The 19,250-nt window shown below is 42.1% G+C and overlaps 1 protein-coding gene across 1 annotated transcript; it reads left to right on the top strand.

Annotated features, from left to right (window-relative positions):
- The first annotated feature begins 960 nt into the window (after window positions 1-960).
- LOC138769787 (sulfotransferase 2B1-like) lies at window positions 961-18,991 on the top strand. Its single transcript, XM_069948471.1, has 5 exons — window positions 961-1,165; window positions 11,362-11,488; window positions 12,403-12,497; window positions 14,306-14,486; window positions 18,813-18,991. Exons 1-5 carry the CDS (start codon window positions 968-970, stop codon window positions 18,929-18,931), a joined length of 720 nt encoding a protein of 239 aa, XP_069804572.1. The 5' UTR covers window positions 961-967; the 3' UTR covers window positions 18,932-18,991.
- The last annotated feature ends 259 nt before the right edge of the window (window positions 18,992-19,250 follow it).

The raw sequence follows: 19,250 nt of genomic DNA on the forward strand, positions 1-19,250 counted from the left end.
TTTACAGAGATCCAAGATGGTGAGGAAACCATACAGTATGTAGACTGGAAAACTATTTTAGGCTATGTTCCCACACAGTATTTTGGTGAGTATTTTGCAACCAAACCCAGGAGTGGATTGGAAACACTGAAAGGCTGTGTTAACACACTGTTGAAATTGAGTGGATTGCTGTCATTTAAAGGAGTTGTCCAGTGAAAATCTTTTCCTTTCAAATCAGCTACTAAATATCATGCAGGAAATGTGGTTTAATTTCCAGTCTGACACAGGGACTCTGTCTTGGTTTTCTATGAATCCCCCAATCCCCATGTGGCTATGTTTACACACTGTTTCTGTCTATATTTTGGTCAGTATTTGCAGCCAAAATCAGGAGTGGAAACTACAGAGGAAAACTATAATGGAAAGATTTGCAGTTTCTATATTTTCAACCCGCTCTTTGTTTTGGTAGAAAAAACAGTGAAGAGTGTGAACATTGCCCCAAAGTGCATAAAAAGAGTAAAAATGTATATAATACAGTATTCTGATTGCTACAGACACACTCCACCTAAAGATTATATTTATTTTGTATTCACACTTTTCCTTTTTATACAACTGAGTGAGGTAGTTCATTCAGGTCACAGTTTAATGATAGAAGCAAAGAGATGACTGGCACACCCACACAGATTAGTTTGTCTGTCAGAATTCATAGACCATGCCAACATGTTGTGCTCCTGCCTGAAACATATAAAAAAAAACCTGTGCAATAGATTAATCTATGACTTATTACATGGATAAACAAGTTTTGGCCTCTTCTGCAGTGTGCCAATGGTGCTTCCTAAGAGCAACTGTTACCAAGCACCTGATAAAGCACACTGTAAATGCCTATGTATGCAGTGTATATATCCTGGGACACCCCAAGTATATTTAAACATATCAATATGGATAATGTATGTACTGATATTAACTCTTTCTACTTATAGGTACTAACTGGATGATTCAGATCTTGAGTTTAATTAAAAACAAAGGAGATCATGAAAAAAGCAACATTCTGCCTATTTTTATGAGATCCCCATGGTATGAATCTCTTGGATCTCAAGAAGCAATCCAAAATATTGAGTCTCCAAGAGTATTATCTTCCCACCTACAGCTCCACATGTTTGCTAAATCTTATTTCAAATCTAAGGCAAAAGTAAGTAAAATGTAATACTCTGTGATGACATTTAATATTAGGGATAGGTATACAAATTGAATGTGGCTGAATCATTCCCCTTCCATAAAGTGTCCGGTTGTGATAGCAACCATTGCCCAAAGATGACATCCGGCATGGCAGCCTAATTAGAATGAAAACTTCCTGTAATGCCTTAACTGCTAATAGTAGTTCATTCCCATCCCTGTACTGCCCTTCCATGGTTTGACTCCTTACTGGCCCAAATCCTGGCATGGATATTGCCTCCACTTCGCACCTCTGCTTCTGTTTAGTACCTGGCTCACCTTTTTGGCTCATTTTTAACTATGCTTCTATTGTTTCCTTTGGCCTGTCGCATCAACTGACTGGTCTACTCGTAATGACCAATGGCTTCGTTCTCCACTGCTACTGCCTCAGTGCTACTACCTGCAATCTGTCTCTCTGGTGACCAGGACTATCTTACAGCATAAAGAAAAAACAAACAAACAAAAAGGTAGCTAAAAAAACGTACTCACTAGGTTGCCAACGCTACCCCAAGAAGTGACTAGGAAGGTATCTATGAAAGGCATAAAAGAGTCCCAATTGTACATATTGTCTATCAACTAACCAGTTGTCCCATCTTACTGCCATTATGTTCCAGGAGTCCCAAACTCCTCTGCTTAACCCCTTAACGACATCGGGCGTAAGTATACGCCCCCGCAGGGTGGGCTTTAATGCAAACAGGCGTATACTTACGCCCGATGTTTCCCCGATCGCTGTGTGTTCACACACAGCGGTCGGGGAAGATGGCCTGCTATAATGTATAGCAGGCCATCTCTGCTCGTCGGCACGGGGGGTGATTAACCCCTCCCGTGCCGACGATCGCTGCTATATGCTGATCTATACAGATCAGCATATAGCAGCTGAAAACAGCTTTCCGGGTCATCGGTGACCCGGGAAGCAATGGCGATTGGTGCTGTCCGAGACATTAGTGTCCCCACCAAAGATGGCGCCGATGCCACCCCCACGATCGCCGTGATAGGCCGGCCAGTACCGGCCGGCCCATCATGGCGATCAAACTGTAAAAAAACAGTTTTGTCGCGTTCTGCACCCCTCAGCTAGGTAGCTGAGGGGTGCAGAACAGGTGTGTGTGGTGCAGGTGTACCATACTCACCTGATCTGGGCGTCTGGAGCGACGATCTGCGGTCCGCGCCGTCCTCGCGTCTTCTTCGGGTCACTTCCGGGTTCGGTCGTCCAGCGTCGGAAATCTTCGTAATCGCTCGGGTCCTCGTGTTCGGCGGGCCTCGGTAATCTCCGGCAGCGTCGCTCTACCGCCCCCTAGCGGCTGATCAGTGAATATCATTCACTGATCAGTTGCTTTGGGTTAAAAAGATTTTTTTTTTTTTCCAATTTTTTTTTCTTTCTTTTTTTGCGCCCTAACGCCGCTGAGTGCTGATCAGCATCGCCCGTAAGTGCGCCGCTGATCAGCAACTCCTTTTTGGCGTAGGGGCGTTTTTCCCCCCTATATCCTACCGCCACTGGCTGCTGATAAGTGCCGCACATAAGTGCGGCATTTATCAGCAGCTCCTTTCTTGGCAAAGGGATATATTTTCTTACTGTCAAAAAAACACGTAAAAAACACTACACTACACTACATGAAATAAAGTTTTACACTACACCACTACACATTTACATACCCCATATACCAATCCCCGTATAAAGATGGCCCCCAAGGTGTTTTCGGTGTCAGAGGCATACGCTATTATTGCCTCCGACACCGAAAAAGCCAGTGAGGATGAATGGGGGGATCCTTCTTTCCTCCATTCATCCTCATCATCCAGTGACGTGTCTGGGGGTAGCGTAGCGTACGCTGCCCCACAGACACGTCTTTTCCGCCAGTACCGTCCCAATAAGAGATCACGGTATGGCGTGAAATTCTACACACTCTGTGAGAGTACCTCAGGGTACACGGAATGGCGAAGGATAACCCTTTGTGCATTCCACAGCTGGCACCCGCCGGCGGACTGATGCGGGCGCGCGTCTCCACCCGTGTCATAGACTCCATTCTATGCACGGGCGGATTCCGTCGTCCGTCCAAAGAATGAACACATTGGACAGAGGGCAGAATCCGCCCGTGCATAGAATGTAGTGTGACACGACGCACGCCTCCATCAGCCCGTTAGCGGGTGCCAGCTGCGGAATGCACAAAGGGTTATCCTTCGCCATTCCGCAGTGTGCACGTACCCTTAGAGTGTATGAAGGAAGGGACACCCAAATCCAGCCCCCAGATGCCCCCCCCCCATCCTCCGAGTTAGTGGGGAGATCGTTCGGAAACTGATCTTCCCACTGCTGGATAAAGGTTACCACCTGTACGGGGATAACTTTTATACCAGCACCCCCTCTTCCCGTCCGTCGCTGCCCGAGCTACTGTAGCTTGCGGCACGATCCGTAAATATCAGAAGCAGTAATAAAGCCCTAATATTTAGCAGCCATGGAGCGGACCCAGCGCTTCTGGATATGAAGGACCCCGTATCGCACCAGGACAACATTTTCCAGGTGACGTCCCCCACACTGGAAAACAGGAGACCCCAGAAGAAGTGCAGACTGTGGCGTAACAGGGGGGGACACCATTTTCCAGTGTGACACCTGTCCTGATCACCCCAGCCTCTGCATACTGGATCCCTTCAAGGCGCACCACACGTCATCGGAGTTCTACATTTTCTAAATTCTGTCCCTTATTCCTATTTCAGGGGTCACGTTGATCCAGGGATTATTCTGATCACCATTATGGAGTCGGGAAGGAATTTTTCCCCTGTGATGAGGCTACTGTCGTCTGCCTTATGAGGGTTTTTTTTTGCCTTCCTCTGGATCAACACAGGTTGAATTTGGTGGACACCTGTCATTTTTAACCTTATAAACTAATAATTGGCCTAATACCCCCAAATAAATTAAAATGGTCCCTTTTCCCCAGCGTAATAGGTATGGCCGACATTCCCATTAGAGACTTGCCATGATGCAATTACAAAGCCTCTGTGCGGCCAGGACAGTAGAAACCTCCCACAAGTGACCCCATTCTGGAAACTACACCCCATAAGGAATCTAACAAGGGGGGCAGCGGGGATATGGCTCCCTGGTGACGCGCACATTTGTGCTGTGAAAATGAAAAATATTGTATTTTTTATTTTCACAGCACATGTTCTACACATGTGCCCATCACCAGTTGGGTCCATATGCTCACTGCACCCCTTGTTAGATTCCTTATGGGGTGTAGATTCCAGAATGGGGTCACATGTGGGGGGTATCTACAGTCCTGGCAGCACAGGAGCTTTGTAATTGCGGCATAGCCTCAAACCTCCATTCCGGCCTCTAAATGGCGCTCTGTCCCTTTGGTGGCTTGCCCTGTGCCCATATGGCACATTATGTCCACATGGGGGGTATTTTCGTACTCAGGGGAAATTACCCTACACGTTTTGCATTAATTTTCTTTTTAACCCCTTGTGGAAATGGAAAAAATCAAGGCTAGACCAACATTTTGTGTAATTTTTTTTACATTTTTACACTAAATCATTGATCTTGTCTTAATTTTTTCATTTTCACAAGGGGTTAAAAGATGAAAAAAAAACAAAAACACAAAACGTGTAGAGCAATTTGCCCTGAGTACTGAAATACCCCACATGTGGACATAAAGCGCCATGTGGCTGCAGGGTAAGCCTCCAAAGGGAAGGAGCTCCATTTGGCTTTTGGAGGCTGGATTTGGCTGGAATAGATTTCGAGGGCCATGTTGCATTTAAAAGGCCTCTGTGTTGCCAAGACAGTGTAAACCCCCCACAAGTGACCCCATTATGGAAACTACACTCCTCAGGGAATGTAACAAGGGGTGTAGTGAGCATATGCACCCCACTGGTGACGGGCACAAATGTGGAACAATGTGGCATGAAAATAAAATATAAAAATTTTTACACAATAATGTTGGTTTAGCCTTGAATTTTTCATTTTCACAAGGGGTTAAAAGAGGAAAAAACACACAAAATGTGTAGAGCAATTTCCCCCAAGTCCGTAAATACCCAACATGTGGACATAAAGCGCCATGTGGGCGCAGGGCAAGCCTCCGAAGGGAAGGAGCGCCTTTTGGAGGCTGGATTTGGCTAGAATGGATGATGAACGCCATGTCACATTTACAGAGCCCTCGTGCTGCCAAAACACTGAAAACCCCCCAAAAGTGACCCCATTCTGGAAACTACACCCCTCAAGGAATCTAACAAGGGGTGCAATGAGGATATTGACCCCTTGATGATGGGCACATTTGTGCCGTGAAAGTGAAAAAATAAAAATTTTCACGTTCACGTTACATTGTTCCACATTTGTGCCCGTCACCAGTGGGGTCCATATGCTCACTGTACCCCTTGTTAGATTCCTTGAGGGGTGTAGTTTCCAGAATGGGGTCAATTGTGGGGGGGTTTCCAGTGTTTTGGCAGCACGAGGGCTCTGTAAATGCGACATGGCCCTTGAAATCCATTCCAGTGAAATTCAGCTTCCAAAAGCCAATTGGCGCTCCTTCCCTTTGGTGGCTCATCCTGCGCCCGCTTGGCACTTTATGTCCACATGTGGGGTATTTACGTACTCTGAAGAAACTGCACTACACGCTTTGTGTTTTTTTTTCCTTTTATCCCTTTAAGAAAATGAAAAATTGAAGGCTAGAACAACGTTTTAGTGTAAAAAATACATTTTTCTTTTTTCACGCCACATTGTTCTGAATATCTGTGAAGCACCTGTGGGGTCCAAATGCTCATCGCACCCCTTGTTACATTCCTCAAGGGGTGTAGTTTTCTAAATGGTGTCCCTTTAGGGGTGTTTTTTTAGGTTTTGGCACCCCAGAGCCTCTGCCAACCTGAAGTGGTACAGTCAAAAATGACCAAATAAAACAGAGGCGTTGAAATTCACTAGGCGCTCCCTTATATCTGAGGCTTGTGGTTGCGTCAAACAACGCAATAGGACCACATATTGGGTATTTCTATAAACTGCTGAAACGGGGCAATCAGTATTGGGTGCATTTCTCTGGTAATAAGGTTATAATTATGAAAACTATTGGATTACAATAAAATATCTGCACAGAAAATTAAAATTTTCAAATTTCTTACACACTTAGCTTTTATTTCTGTGCCTTCCCTAAAGGGTTAAAAAACTTTCTGGATATGCTTTTGCAGAGTTTAGGGGGTGCAGTTTCTGAAATGGGGTGCTTTGTGGGGCTTTCTAACACACAGTCCCCTCAAATACACTTTAAAACCTGAAAAGGTCCCTAAAAATATCTGATTTTGAAATTTTACAGAAAATTTGGAAATTTGCTGCTAATGTTTTAAGCTTTCCATTGTCTAAAAAAAAATGAAAGATAGTTTAATAAATGCCGCCACCATAATGTAGACATGTTGCTAATGCTATTTAATATATAATTTATGTGGCATAACCATTTTCTGTATAAGCAGAAAAGTTTCAAAGGTAAAATGGTAAAATGTAATTTTTCACAATTTTTCACGTTATTTTGGATTTTTTCATAAAGATTCATTACAAGTATTGACTCCAATTTACCAGAAATGTAAAGTACAATATGTCACGAGAAAACAGTCTCAGAATCAGCCAGATAGGTAAAAGCATTCCCAAGTTATTAATGACTAAAGTGACACAGGTCATATTCATAAAATTTGCCTCGGTCCTTAAGGCCATTTTAGGTTCTGCTGTGCTGAATGCACTTGGGCATGCTGCTTACATGTGGCCCCCTGGGGCACTTTGACTAAATGGCCATACCACTGATTCCATGACCAAATCAGTGTAACGCCAACTTAGTGGACATGGATTCTGGAGTTTAGCGGTATCTTTAGAACTGACCTTGATTCCTGCCTCCATTTTTGTCTTATTCTGCGCCATGCTAACCTTTTAAAAGTGTGAGGTAAATGGAACACCTATAGCTGGACATCTGGCTTGTAGCTTAGTGTTATACAAGTGCATACTGAGGGTTTGTGTAGACACTGTTTTAGTGCTGTAGGTGACTGGTCTGTGCATGGTTTTACCTCTCTGCAAGTCTTGCTGTCATTTCAGTTTGTCATTGGTTTCCTAATTACTGGTAGTAATGATCAAACACTAAAATGTTTGAGTTGAACTTCGAACAGTAGTGGTGTATTATTCAGACTTACTGTATGTGCCGGAAAATACGGTTATATTGATATATGTAATAAAAACAGAAAAATATATGTGTGTGTGTGTTGTGGATCACAATAATGCACTGGTATTTTTTAGCATTAGGTGCACCTAAAAGCTCTGAAAATTACACTTTTTGCCATTGAGAAAGATTTATTAACAGAGAGAACTCTATTTCCCGGAGTGGTGACACCGCATCTGTTATACAAATCAATCAATCGTACATAGGAGTTGCTTAGTTAAATTAATCCTGAGTGGGTAAAAGTCCATTCTTGTCAGTTTTGGGGGTGAAATACCTTTCAAATAAACTGTGTCTTATTTCACCCCCAAAACTGGCAAAAATGGACTTTTACCCACCCAGGATAAATTTAACTAGGCAACTCCTATGTATGTTTGATTTGTATGACAGATGTAGTGTCACGACTTGGGTCACAGAGTGTGAGGAAGAGCAGGAGAGACACGGACAGTGCACCCTAAGCTCAACCGCACCCACTGTCCCTGCCTACTTGCAGCTATCTGTCTTAAGCAGCAGCAGGCAACTGGGCGACGGTCCCTGGCCTGGGTACATAAAACAAAAGACAAGACAAACAAATACAATAAGAATAGTCAGCAATCTGGGTCACAATGGTCAGGCAGCAAAAGTACTAATTCAGGATCCAATATCTTGGTCAAAAGTCAGGCAAGAGGTCAGGACGGCAGATCAAGAATACAAGGAATAAAGGCCCTAATCCACGGCCCACAGTAAAGAGCAAACAAGCACTATTAGTGCTTGTTTTCTCCTCATTCCCCGCTCGTTGCTGCCACGTGGAATAGTGAGTCCGGGGGGTGGGCAAGGGGAGCTGCAGGGGGCTCCCCGGGTGATCGCTTGATCGTCCGGACAGCCCATAGCATACAGCAGTGGTCTTCTGCCACCGTTCCTATTCCACGGAACGATGGCAGCATAACGTTGCTGTATGAGTCGTTTGTTTTTCAACATGTTGAAAAACAAACGACTGCATCGGTCAGCCGACAGTCGGCTGATCGTTGACTTCTATTCCATGGGACGATTATCCGCTGCAGCGGCCGAATACGGCTAATAATTGCTCTGTGGAATAGGGCCTTTAGATAACAGACAAAATAGCAAGCACAAGACAGAGCTCAATAACCATCAAGGTAATGCAGACACACAGAACTTAAATGGAAACCAGGAACCCAGTCCAAAACGTGATTGGAGGGACCAGCTGTTGTCACTGAGGCAAAACCAGGTTAACCATTACATGACAAGAGGAAACATTGCAGAACAGACACGGATGGGGCAGGGGAAACAATTAGTAGAGCAGAAGGAATAAAGACACAGTTCAGACACAGCTCAGAATGTAAACACAGAATAACACAATTCATGGCCAAAAGTGCATTCTCGGTCGTAACTTACAACACAAAGACTGCACCAAGGTCCAAACAGATAAATTCCATTACATGAGGAGAATTTTTTAAATACAATTATTCAGTGCAAACTGAAAAAATGGACTTTTGGACACTAAGTATAAACTAGATTTGCATTTCCAGGGAAATACACAGTTCTTGAAAAGAGCGCCCCTTTAACAGTGACTTCCTTATAAGAGAAAATTTAACCCTGGGTCCCGTCCCTTTTAAGAGCGACTTGGGTCTCTTTAACCCTTAGATGACCTAGGACGTACCAGTACGCCCTGAAAGTCTGTGCCTATACGACCTAGGGCATACCTGTACATCCAGAGCGAAACGCGCTTCATAGCGCTTCACTGCAGCCGGCGCCTTACCGTTAATGACAGGCTGCACCGATCGTGGCATTTATGGAGTTAATGACACGCTGCAGCGCGATCGCTGCAGCCTGTCATTAACGATAAGGCGCCGGCTGCAGTGAAGCGCGCTCCGCTCCGGATGTACCGGTATGCCCAGGGAGTCTGTGCGCAAAGTGGTTCGGGCTTTATTAATCGCAGAAAAATGGCTGGAAGAAGAATAAAATACGGATAACAATATAGTGTTTTTTCAAGCACTATAATTAGCAAATCCAAGATGCAGCCAGAAATACCAATCTAAGTACTGCTGTCTATGGACAGGAAAATGCTACCTAAGTCTAAGCTTGTCCCTCAGCTTGCTAAACACCTCACTATCTACCTGCGTACCTAACTAAGCTACAGTATTTTCCTATGCATAAGACTACTTTTTAACCCAGGAAATTTTTCTCAAAAGTCAGGGATCGTCTTATATGCCAGGTGTCATTCTATTGGGGGAGTGCTAAAAAACTTCTGAATCGGACTAGAGAATCTGCGGTCGCTGCATACGGTGGGGGAAGCTCAAAAACTGCCACATCCCACCGTATGCAGCGACTGTATGAAGGGCAGAGCAAGCTGCAGGCGTCCGGGGTATGGAAAAAAAGAGATACGGCAGATTGGCGCTGTGCCCAGAAAAACACACCCCTTTCCACCATCTGGCCGCCCTTGTGTCCTTCCAGTATTACTGTACCTGCTTCTCAGATTTAGCTGCTGTTTTTTTAAATTAATTTTTAAGCTTTGGAAGAGGGGTAGTCTTATGCAGCAAGTATATATCGTCTTATATGCCCAGTCGTCTTATATGCCGGAAAATACGGTAAATAGTAGCATGCAAGCACACAGACAGAGAACAGTCTGTACAGCACAGTGAGTGAGCAGAAAATGGCATTTGCAACGCATCACAGTGAGATGGTCATGTGATTTGTAGCAGCCAAAGAGATCCCTACACCTCAGCAATGACGTTTCTGACACATATGTGCTCTACACTGATTGGCTGACAGAAAGGCTCTATTACTTTAATTAAGATGTACGACTTGAACTTAACTTTTCTGGAACAGTTTGATCAACACTAGTTACTGGGCCATACAACTCTGAACAGCACTGGTATAAACCAAGGTCTCTTTGGTTAAGGAATCTATCCCTCTTAGTTATTTCAATGGTGATAGCTCCAGGGCAAGGATAAAGCCAACATTCAAGTTATAATTTTCAGATGCTGTTGGGTGTTATTTTCATTGTTAGGGTGCCTTCACACGTACCGCATCGCTGCGTATTTAACGCAGCGTTTTTATCGCAGCGTTTTTATCGCTGCATGTTTGGTGCAATTTTTACATGCGAGTTTTGATTTTCACATGATTTTCATGTGAAAATCAAAACTCGCATGTAAAAATCGCACCAAACACGCAGTGATAAAAACGTAGCGTTAAATATGCAGCGATACGGTACGTGTGAAGGCACCCTGAGGGTATGTTCACACTAAGTAAAATAGGCGTAATTCCGTGGTGGAATTATGCCTGCCTCAGTGTGTTATTTTATCTCAATGGGAGACATGTCACTTTTTTGAGCGGAGAGCAATGGCAGCGGAGGAGCACGCACCCTCTCATTCACTAACAGCGGAATTCCACTGCTCTCCGTAGCAGAATTAGCTGTATTTGCTCAGTGTTAACATACCCTAAGTCATCTAATGTAAGGCGTATGCAAAAAAAGCTGGCAGTTGTATTTTGTTAATCTAGTAAGGGGTACAGTAGGATGTACTGGCTTTTACCAATCTCCTTGTCAAAAGGGTGAGTTCCTGACTAAGCACTGGGTAAGACTGTGTAAGAAGATACCCTATTCACATCGAAAACGGTAACCCCCAATTGTCAACTTATTAATTCATTTCCAAGGAAGAATAGGAGAGGAAGAACACAATGCAGAGTTCTAAGAAAATTTTCTTTACAATTTTTATGTAATACAGAATACAATACAAGAAATGCTGGCAGGTGCTTTTTAACTACCTAGTTTATTTTCCAAGCGATCCCATTTAAAATGATGTCATGCAACAAAGGTATACATTAACTCCTTAGTGATCAAGCAAATTTTTATTATGTTTGTTTCCTCCATACAATGTACTGTGTGATACAAAAAGAAATTTGGGAATTTATTTGTTTACCGTTCACTGTGTGGCTTAAAAAAAGAAGATGCAAAACTACATGTAATGTTAGAACCTAAAACAAAAATGTTAATAGATTATATATTTGTTTTCAGATTGTCTACACACTGAGAAACCCAAAAGATGTTGTGGTATCTTTGTTCTATTTTACCAAGATTCTCAAGATTTACAAAGCTCCTGAAGAGTTCCAGGAAGTCCTGGAGGACTTCATACAGGGGAATGGTAAGATATTTCCTTATGAGAATACATAATCGGAAGAAGGGTTTTTATTAATAACATATATTTTCTATTTCTTTTTGTGATATCTATATGAAAATAAATCTGGAAAAATACCACTTTCACAATAGCCGCTAAAGCAGACGTAACATTCTTTTCTGCAGCCCGCATTTTCGGAAGTTTCGCTTTTCCTGGCATTTAGCAGAATGCCAAAATTACATACTACACTTACAGGATTTTTTTGGTTACCCAAGCAATTATGTATATAACACACAACTGACTTTGTATATACTGGTATGAAGGTAAGTGACTATGTCCGTTATGGCTATGTGGCAGTTTTCTATTTCTGGTGAAACTTGGAAGTTACAACCCAGAGCATACACTACGATTGTTACAAAAAATACCTTGGAGAATTGGAGACGGTTAACACTCACGAGTTCATTTTCCTTTTTTATTATTTGATTTTATAGGCCAAATGTAATATGTATACTTTAAAAAAAAAGTTTTTACAGTATATGGCTGGGTTCACACTACGTATATTTGAGGCTGTATGTTTGAGGCTGTATAGCAACCAAAACAAGGAGTGGATTGAAAACACAGAAAGGCTATGTTCACATAATGTTGTAATTGAGTGGATGGCCGTCATTTAATGGCAAATATTTGCTGTTATTTTAAAACAACGGCTGTTATATTGAAATAATGGAAGTTATTTACCGTTATATGGCGGCCATCCACTCAATTTCAACATTGTGTGAACAGATCCTTTCTGGGTTTTCAATCCACTCCTGGTTTTGGTTGCTATGAGGACCTGACATGAGGACCAAATACAGCCTGAAATATACATAGTGTGAACCCAGCCTATAGGATTAAACTATGCTTTCATTTTTAATTAATAGAAAAGTGTCTTTTTTCCCCCCCAGCTCTTTATGGATCTTGGTTTGATCATGTGAAAGGCTGGATGCAAATGAAAGATGACAGCAGATTCTTCTTTATAACCTATGAAGAGCTCTTACAGGTAGTCATACTGCTGAATAGGGCAGCAAAAACTTTTGCATAGTCCACAGCGATTTAAATATATTGAGGTATATTAGTGCAGCCCAAAAGATGCAATCAGCCAATGAGTGGGTGTTTTCCGTCTCCTCGCCTGATCGCTTACACTTTTACATTCTGTACTTAGGCTGTGCTAGGCAGCCCACAGGTTATAATAGTGTAGGTATGACCAGCAGCTTGTGGCTGTGTAAGTGCCATGCAGACCACTTCTCAGAAGGTGCTAGTTAGCCAATTGAACTCTGTACTACTCTGTATTAATAAGGAATGACAACTCCTAAACAATGATAGTAAAAAGAAAAAGACGTATGGCATTCGCCCAAAAGTAGTGGGGTCTTCTATTTATTCATGGACACGAAGTGCAAGCAAGGAAGGGGAAGATTGCAAGCGGGCACGTATAGAGATGAAACAGTTTCGCGCTACAGGTGCGCTTTGTCAAGCCCAGTGCATCTGTTATTCCGAACAGATATATTTATACAACTAGACTAAAAACTATACATTACAGTCACTACACAAAACCAACCAGAACCCTACTCTCTACTGACATAGGGAAATAAACCTGAAACAGTGCTGTGTACATATTGGTGACTTGCTTTGGCTGATACCTCTGATATACACATGGGTATGTATAAAAGCATCATAGATGGCTGTGGTTCTTTTGAGTGGAGAGCAACTGTGAGCGAGGCGCATGAGGCATTTCTTAGCAGGTTGGATCCTGGGCGGAGTCTCAGCGCAAAATTTCACCCGTTTTACTCAGTGTGAATGGGCCCTAATGGAGCAAAAGCATATAACGTAAATGTAAAAAAATAAAAATTATATATATATATATATATATATATATATATATATATATATAGTAAATTCTCCCAATGTGCTTAAACAAACAAACTAGATAACGAAAATTTAAACTAAATCCACTGTAATCTAAGTACCACATAGAAAATGAGTAATGCGGCAATAGGGTTACTGAAAATGGCACATGATTACAGTGTAACTATCCACACCAGAAGGGGGAAGAGAAATAGGGACCTCCATATAAACTAAAGGCCTATGATAATGATTACCTACTGTTGTTGTTTGTGCATTTTTCTTACAAATAAGTGTTTGTCTGGGACAAGTTTAGGAATCAATCATTTTCAAAAATTAAACCTTTTGTATTGTGTTGTATTCCATTTTGGGTCCTCTGCCATTTGCTTTACTTTCACGAACACTATTGTATTACTTATTTGTAGAATACTGTGGATTTAGCTTTCATTTTAACTAATTTTTGTTAGTTGGTGTTAATGCATATGGATTAATGTAACTTTTGTGGACTGTATTGTGATTTTTTTTTTGTTACTTTATTTGAGCATACTGTTATGAAGCACTTTTTTTGAGTGATTAATATTGCTAAAAAGACCTACATGCCATGAGTTTTAATTAATCCCTTTTAGAGGGTTTTCCTATGTTATTTAAAGTCATGGCATATTGTCACTGTATATTATCACTGTATGATTCTGAGAATTAAGGGAATGAGACTTACACTGGTCACCCAGCTATGCATGGTAGTTCAGCTGGTCTCATTCATTTTAAAAGAATTACCCTGCACCATTGTGCAGAGATCAAATGTTGAAGAAGATGAAGCACTATAGTAGCACTGAGAGTCCTAGGTGTTGGAACCTTGAAAGTCATTAATGGCATATATAGGAGTTTTACCATTGCTTGTCTGAAGCACTAGCACTGTGTTGTGAATGGTACACGATATTTAGAAGTACATGTATTTTTTTTTCTTTTCAGGATCTCCGTGGCTGTGTGATAAGAATCTGTAAATTCTTGGGTCAGGATCTGAATGATGTTCAGATTGACTCAGTGGTTAAACATTCAACCTTCAAATCCATGGCAGAAAATGTACAGACAAACTGGACTAAAGCACCAACCGATGTAATGGACCAATCAAAAGGATCATTCTTGCGTAAAGGTATCTTGTTTTTCTAACACTGCTAACTAGGGATGAGCGAACCGAACCGTAATGAACCAGATTCGTTACGAACTTCGCAAAAAGTTTGGTGCGTCACCGAACCGAACTTTGACAAAGTTCGTAACGAATGTGGAATATTCGATATTCCTACACATATCTCCTAAAATTCGAATATTTGATCGAATATTCGATCCCATTAAAGTCTATGGGAACAAGTATTCGATTATTGAAAAACATCTATTCGACCACTTGGAGGTCCTCAATGACACCTTAGGAAATGATGCCAACACCACTGGAATGCAACTGGGACAGCAGGGGAAGCATCGGACACCCCAAAATCCCCGGTAATAAAGTCACAAGTCGATGTTATACAGGTGAATTACCTGGTTATTAAAGGGTGTATGAATATTTTATAGGTAAAGCTGGTCAGCTGTATTATGCAGCAGGTAGCACTTGGTAAACAGAGTGCCTTATTGTAGCACAGCAGCCTGCTTGTACCACCCTGTGTATTTATGTATGACGTAGCAGCACGTAGCACTGGATGAACACACGAACTACTCTTTTTTTTTAGATCTAGCAGTTTAGCACGTATCAGCAGCACAAAGCACTTGGTCAGCAGAGTGCGTGCACTACCCCTTGTAGATTTGCTACTACATATTTAAATGGAAACACCCAGTAACCTTGTTTGCTGTCAATGAATGAAAACACCTAGTACTCTTGTTTTCTGTCAATGAATGGAAACACCCAGTAGCCTTGTTTGCTGTCATTTAATGGAAACACCCAGTGTCCTTGTTTGCTGTCACTGAATGCAAACACCCAGTAGCCTTGTTTGCTGTCACTGATTGAAAACACCCCGTAGCCTTGTTTGCTGTCACTGAGTGGAAACACCCAGTAACCTTGTTTGCTGTCAATGAATGTAAACACCCAGTAGCCTTGTTTGTTGTCGCTGAATGCAAACATCCAGTAACCTTGTTTGCTGTCAATGAATGGAAACACCCAGCTACCTTGTCTGCTGTCACTGAATGCAGACACTCAGTAACATTGTTTTCTGTCACTGAGTGGAAACACCCAGCAACCTTGTTTGCTGTCATTGAATGGAAACACCCAGTAACCTTGTTTGCTGTCAATGAATGGAAACATCCAGTACTCTTGATTGGTGTCAGTGAATGGAAACACCCAGTGCCTTTGTTTGCTGCAATGAATGGAAACCCCCAGTACTCTTGTTTGCTGTCTATGAATGGAAATACCCAGTAGCCTTGTTTGCTGTCACTGAATGGAAACACACAGTAACCTTGCTTGCTGTCACCAATTTTGGGATGGTTTTATATGCTACCTCTGTTTTAATGGTTCACTGTGTGATCACTGCCATACTGTTGCCCAGAATTTGCCTAATGGTGCGATTAGGCAGCCTCAGAGGCATCCAGGCATGCTTCCCCTCCTGCCGCATATGCATACAGGGGTGTTTGCATAATTTCCTGAGGTTTCATTGTGCACTTGGTGACTTGGGATTTTTTTCCCATGGACCCATATAATGGGATTCAATATTCGTTCGAATAGTCGAATATTGGGAGCTATTTGAATCTAATCTAATCGAATCGAATATTTCACTATTCACTCATCTCTAAAAACCAGGTAATTCACCTGTATAACATCGACTTGTGACTTTATTAGCAGCAATTTTGGGATGTCAGATGCTTTCCCTGCTGTCCCAGTTGCATCCAGTGGTGTTGGCATCATTTCCTGAGGTGTCATTGTGGATTTGGAGACCTCCAAGTAGTCCAATAGATGTTTTTCAATAATCGAATACTTGTTCCCATAGACTTTAATGGGATAGAATATTCGATCGAATATTCGAATATCAGGAGATATGCTTACGAATATCGAATATTCGAATATTTCACTATTCGCTCATCACTATTAGCAAGGTTCGTTTTAGGTTCGGTTCGTACGAATCCGAACTTCACGAAAGTTCGCCGGATCGAACCGAACTGAACTTTTCACAAGTTCGCTCATCCCTACTGCTAACACAATTGTTTTTTTTAATAATGGGAGTAAAATAAGAGTCCTGCAGATTTAAAAGAAAAATACCCATTGGATAAATGTAATATAACCTATTATTCAGCTCTGCTTTATAACGCATATACGTTATCATATTACTAATTATCATTAAAGGAGAAGTACGGCAACACAAAATATTTCATATGGCTAGGGGATTGGGGGAACATAATAAAGAAAGTATACTAAACGATCTTGTGCCCCTTCAGTACCGCGTCCTGCTCTTGGACTCCCGTTAGCATCCTCTAACTCTCGGACTATGCTTAGATTATCCGGGTGGCCCATAGAAGATAGCGGCAGTCTGCTGCTGCGGCCGCACCTGTTACATGGAGGACAACCAGCAGACCGTCGCTTTCGTTGTCATTTTAATAGAATGTGTTTTAAGAACACAACAACATAAAAACTTACTATATAGCCTTTATTTTACAGATTTTCAAATAGAAATCTTTTTTTTTTTTTTTTTTTGTATGACTTGGTGAGCCACATTTTCTAATTGATACAATTTTAAGGTAGATACATTTTTTTCCTCCCACTTTCGTGGGATGTGAGATGACCGCTTCATTTATTGCTGGATTTACTGATGGGCATTGTACAGATACGTTGGTCTTGATAAATACACCCATCCCCCCCAATTGTATTTTGGATTGTAGTCAGTGAGACCGAAATAGGCAAATAGTAACACTGTCATAATGGATCTGATGGAGCACAGTGCAACTTTTTTCTATCAAATTCATAGTCTGAAATCAGAGGCATATGTTGATGTCTATGGCTGATGCATTATGGCTCTATAAAATGTATAGGTTCATGAGGCCATAGTCATATACATTTATTTTGTACATTAAAAGCACTGGAAAATACTTAGAACTTGTTCACATTCAAAATCTTTTCTAAGCCTTTTGTGTATGACTGAATACAAGCAAAAAAAAAAAAAAGTTTTGATTATATACTACGGCATACCCGAGATGGCATTGAATAGACCAAATGGAGTCTATGTGTGATTTTATGTTTTGTCTCTGGGACTGGAAGTGAAGTGTACTATGCCCAGCTTTATCTCAGAAGTGAGACCTGGTTACTCCAAATAAGACTAATGCTTTAAATAAACTCATAGGAAAATATTTTTCAAGGATGTGTCCCTGGTGTATGCAAGGGAGAAGGTGCAGATTCTTGCTTACAGGCATAAATCATGGTACAAATCTACACCTGTTTGGGAGCAGGTGTTGGTTTGCTCAGCAATGCCTGCGTAGGGCGCATGGCCGGCCTGATTTACTTAGTGGTGTACACCACTTAGTAAATCCGTCTGGAGAAAAGGGGGCAGGGCTTTAATTAAGACTTGTGTACTTGTCTTAGCAAGCATAAGATGGCACAAAAACTGTATATTTTCTTTCAGTCTTTTTTCATATGGTTTCTATACCCATCTAGACAACCATGCTTGTAATGTCAAATGTTCTTAGTCATAAGTGAACTGGAAAAGTGTTCTAGTTTGGCCATGTGACTGAACTCAAATGCTTTGTATTCAGTTCCCGGCGTCTGGAGAAGCTTGACGCCACTGGCAGCCATAGGTTGGCATCCAATTTCTCCAGACGCCGGGAGTTGTATACTAAGGGGCCTCTTCCACGGAGCGATAATCTGCAGAATCGGCCTGATTTGGGCGATTATGGCTCCGTGGAATAGAGAGAACGATCAGCTGATGACCGTGGGTTCATTTACGTTCAAACCTAAAATCATCGGTCGCCACCCGCGCATCGCTGCCTGGAATAGCGATGCGCGGCGGGCATCCGACAATTCCATAAGCACCATACATTACCTAACCATGTTGCAGAGCTTCTCCTGCGCTTCTCTTCCTCCCAGTCCCACACACAGCAGTAGCTTTGATGCGGCCTGTCTGAGATGACCACCGCGGCCAGTAATTGGCTGAGCGGTCTGTCAGCTCAGACAGGCTGCACCGAAGCTGCTGCTGCATGCGGAACCGGGAGAATGAGGAGCGCAGGAGAAGCTCTGCAACATGGTTAGGTAATGTATGATGTTTAAACAAGGGCTGCAAGGACATCGGTAACGATGTCCCTGCAGCCCTCCCTAAAAGATTATCGGGCAGTGGAATAGGCCCAGTAAATGAGCGCTGATCTGGCAGATCTGCGATTGTTTACATTATTGATCGGGCCCTGGTCGACCCGTGGAATATGACACTGTGTGTTTGACTTTGGTCACGTGGCCAAACCAGGACACTTTTCTTAAGTTTGCTCAATACTAACTGCAATGTTTTGTTACTTGCAGGAGTATCTGGTGACTGGAAAAACCATTTTACAGTAGCTCAGAGTGAATACTTTGATAAGGTCTACCAAGAGAAGATGAAAGACCTCAACATGAACTTTTTCTGGGAACAATCTTCATAATTATAGTGCTTGAAAAGCACTATATTGTAATCCGTATTCTTCTTCTTCTTCCGTTTCTTCTTCTTCTTCTTCCAGCCATTTTTCTGCACGTAATACAGCCCGAACCGCTTTGCCCACAGACTCCGTTCAAACTGCATTTCTAAGGCCCTCGGCGGTGTGAGGTGTGCTATCTATTTTTCGTTTCGATCGAATTTGTCGTTTTTAAGAAATTTACGTTTAAAGGGGTTGTCCGGCGATAAAAAATTATTCACAGAATAACACATATTACAAAGTTATACAACTTTGTAATGTATGTTATGTCTGTGAATGGCCCCCTTCC

The sequence above is a fragment of the Dendropsophus ebraccatus genome, chromosome 12 (assembly GCF_027789765.1).
Source record: "Dendropsophus ebraccatus isolate aDenEbr1 chromosome 12, aDenEbr1.pat, whole genome shotgun sequence".
Lineage (NCBI taxonomy): Eukaryota > Metazoa > Chordata > Amphibia > Anura > Hylidae > Dendropsophus > Dendropsophus ebraccatus.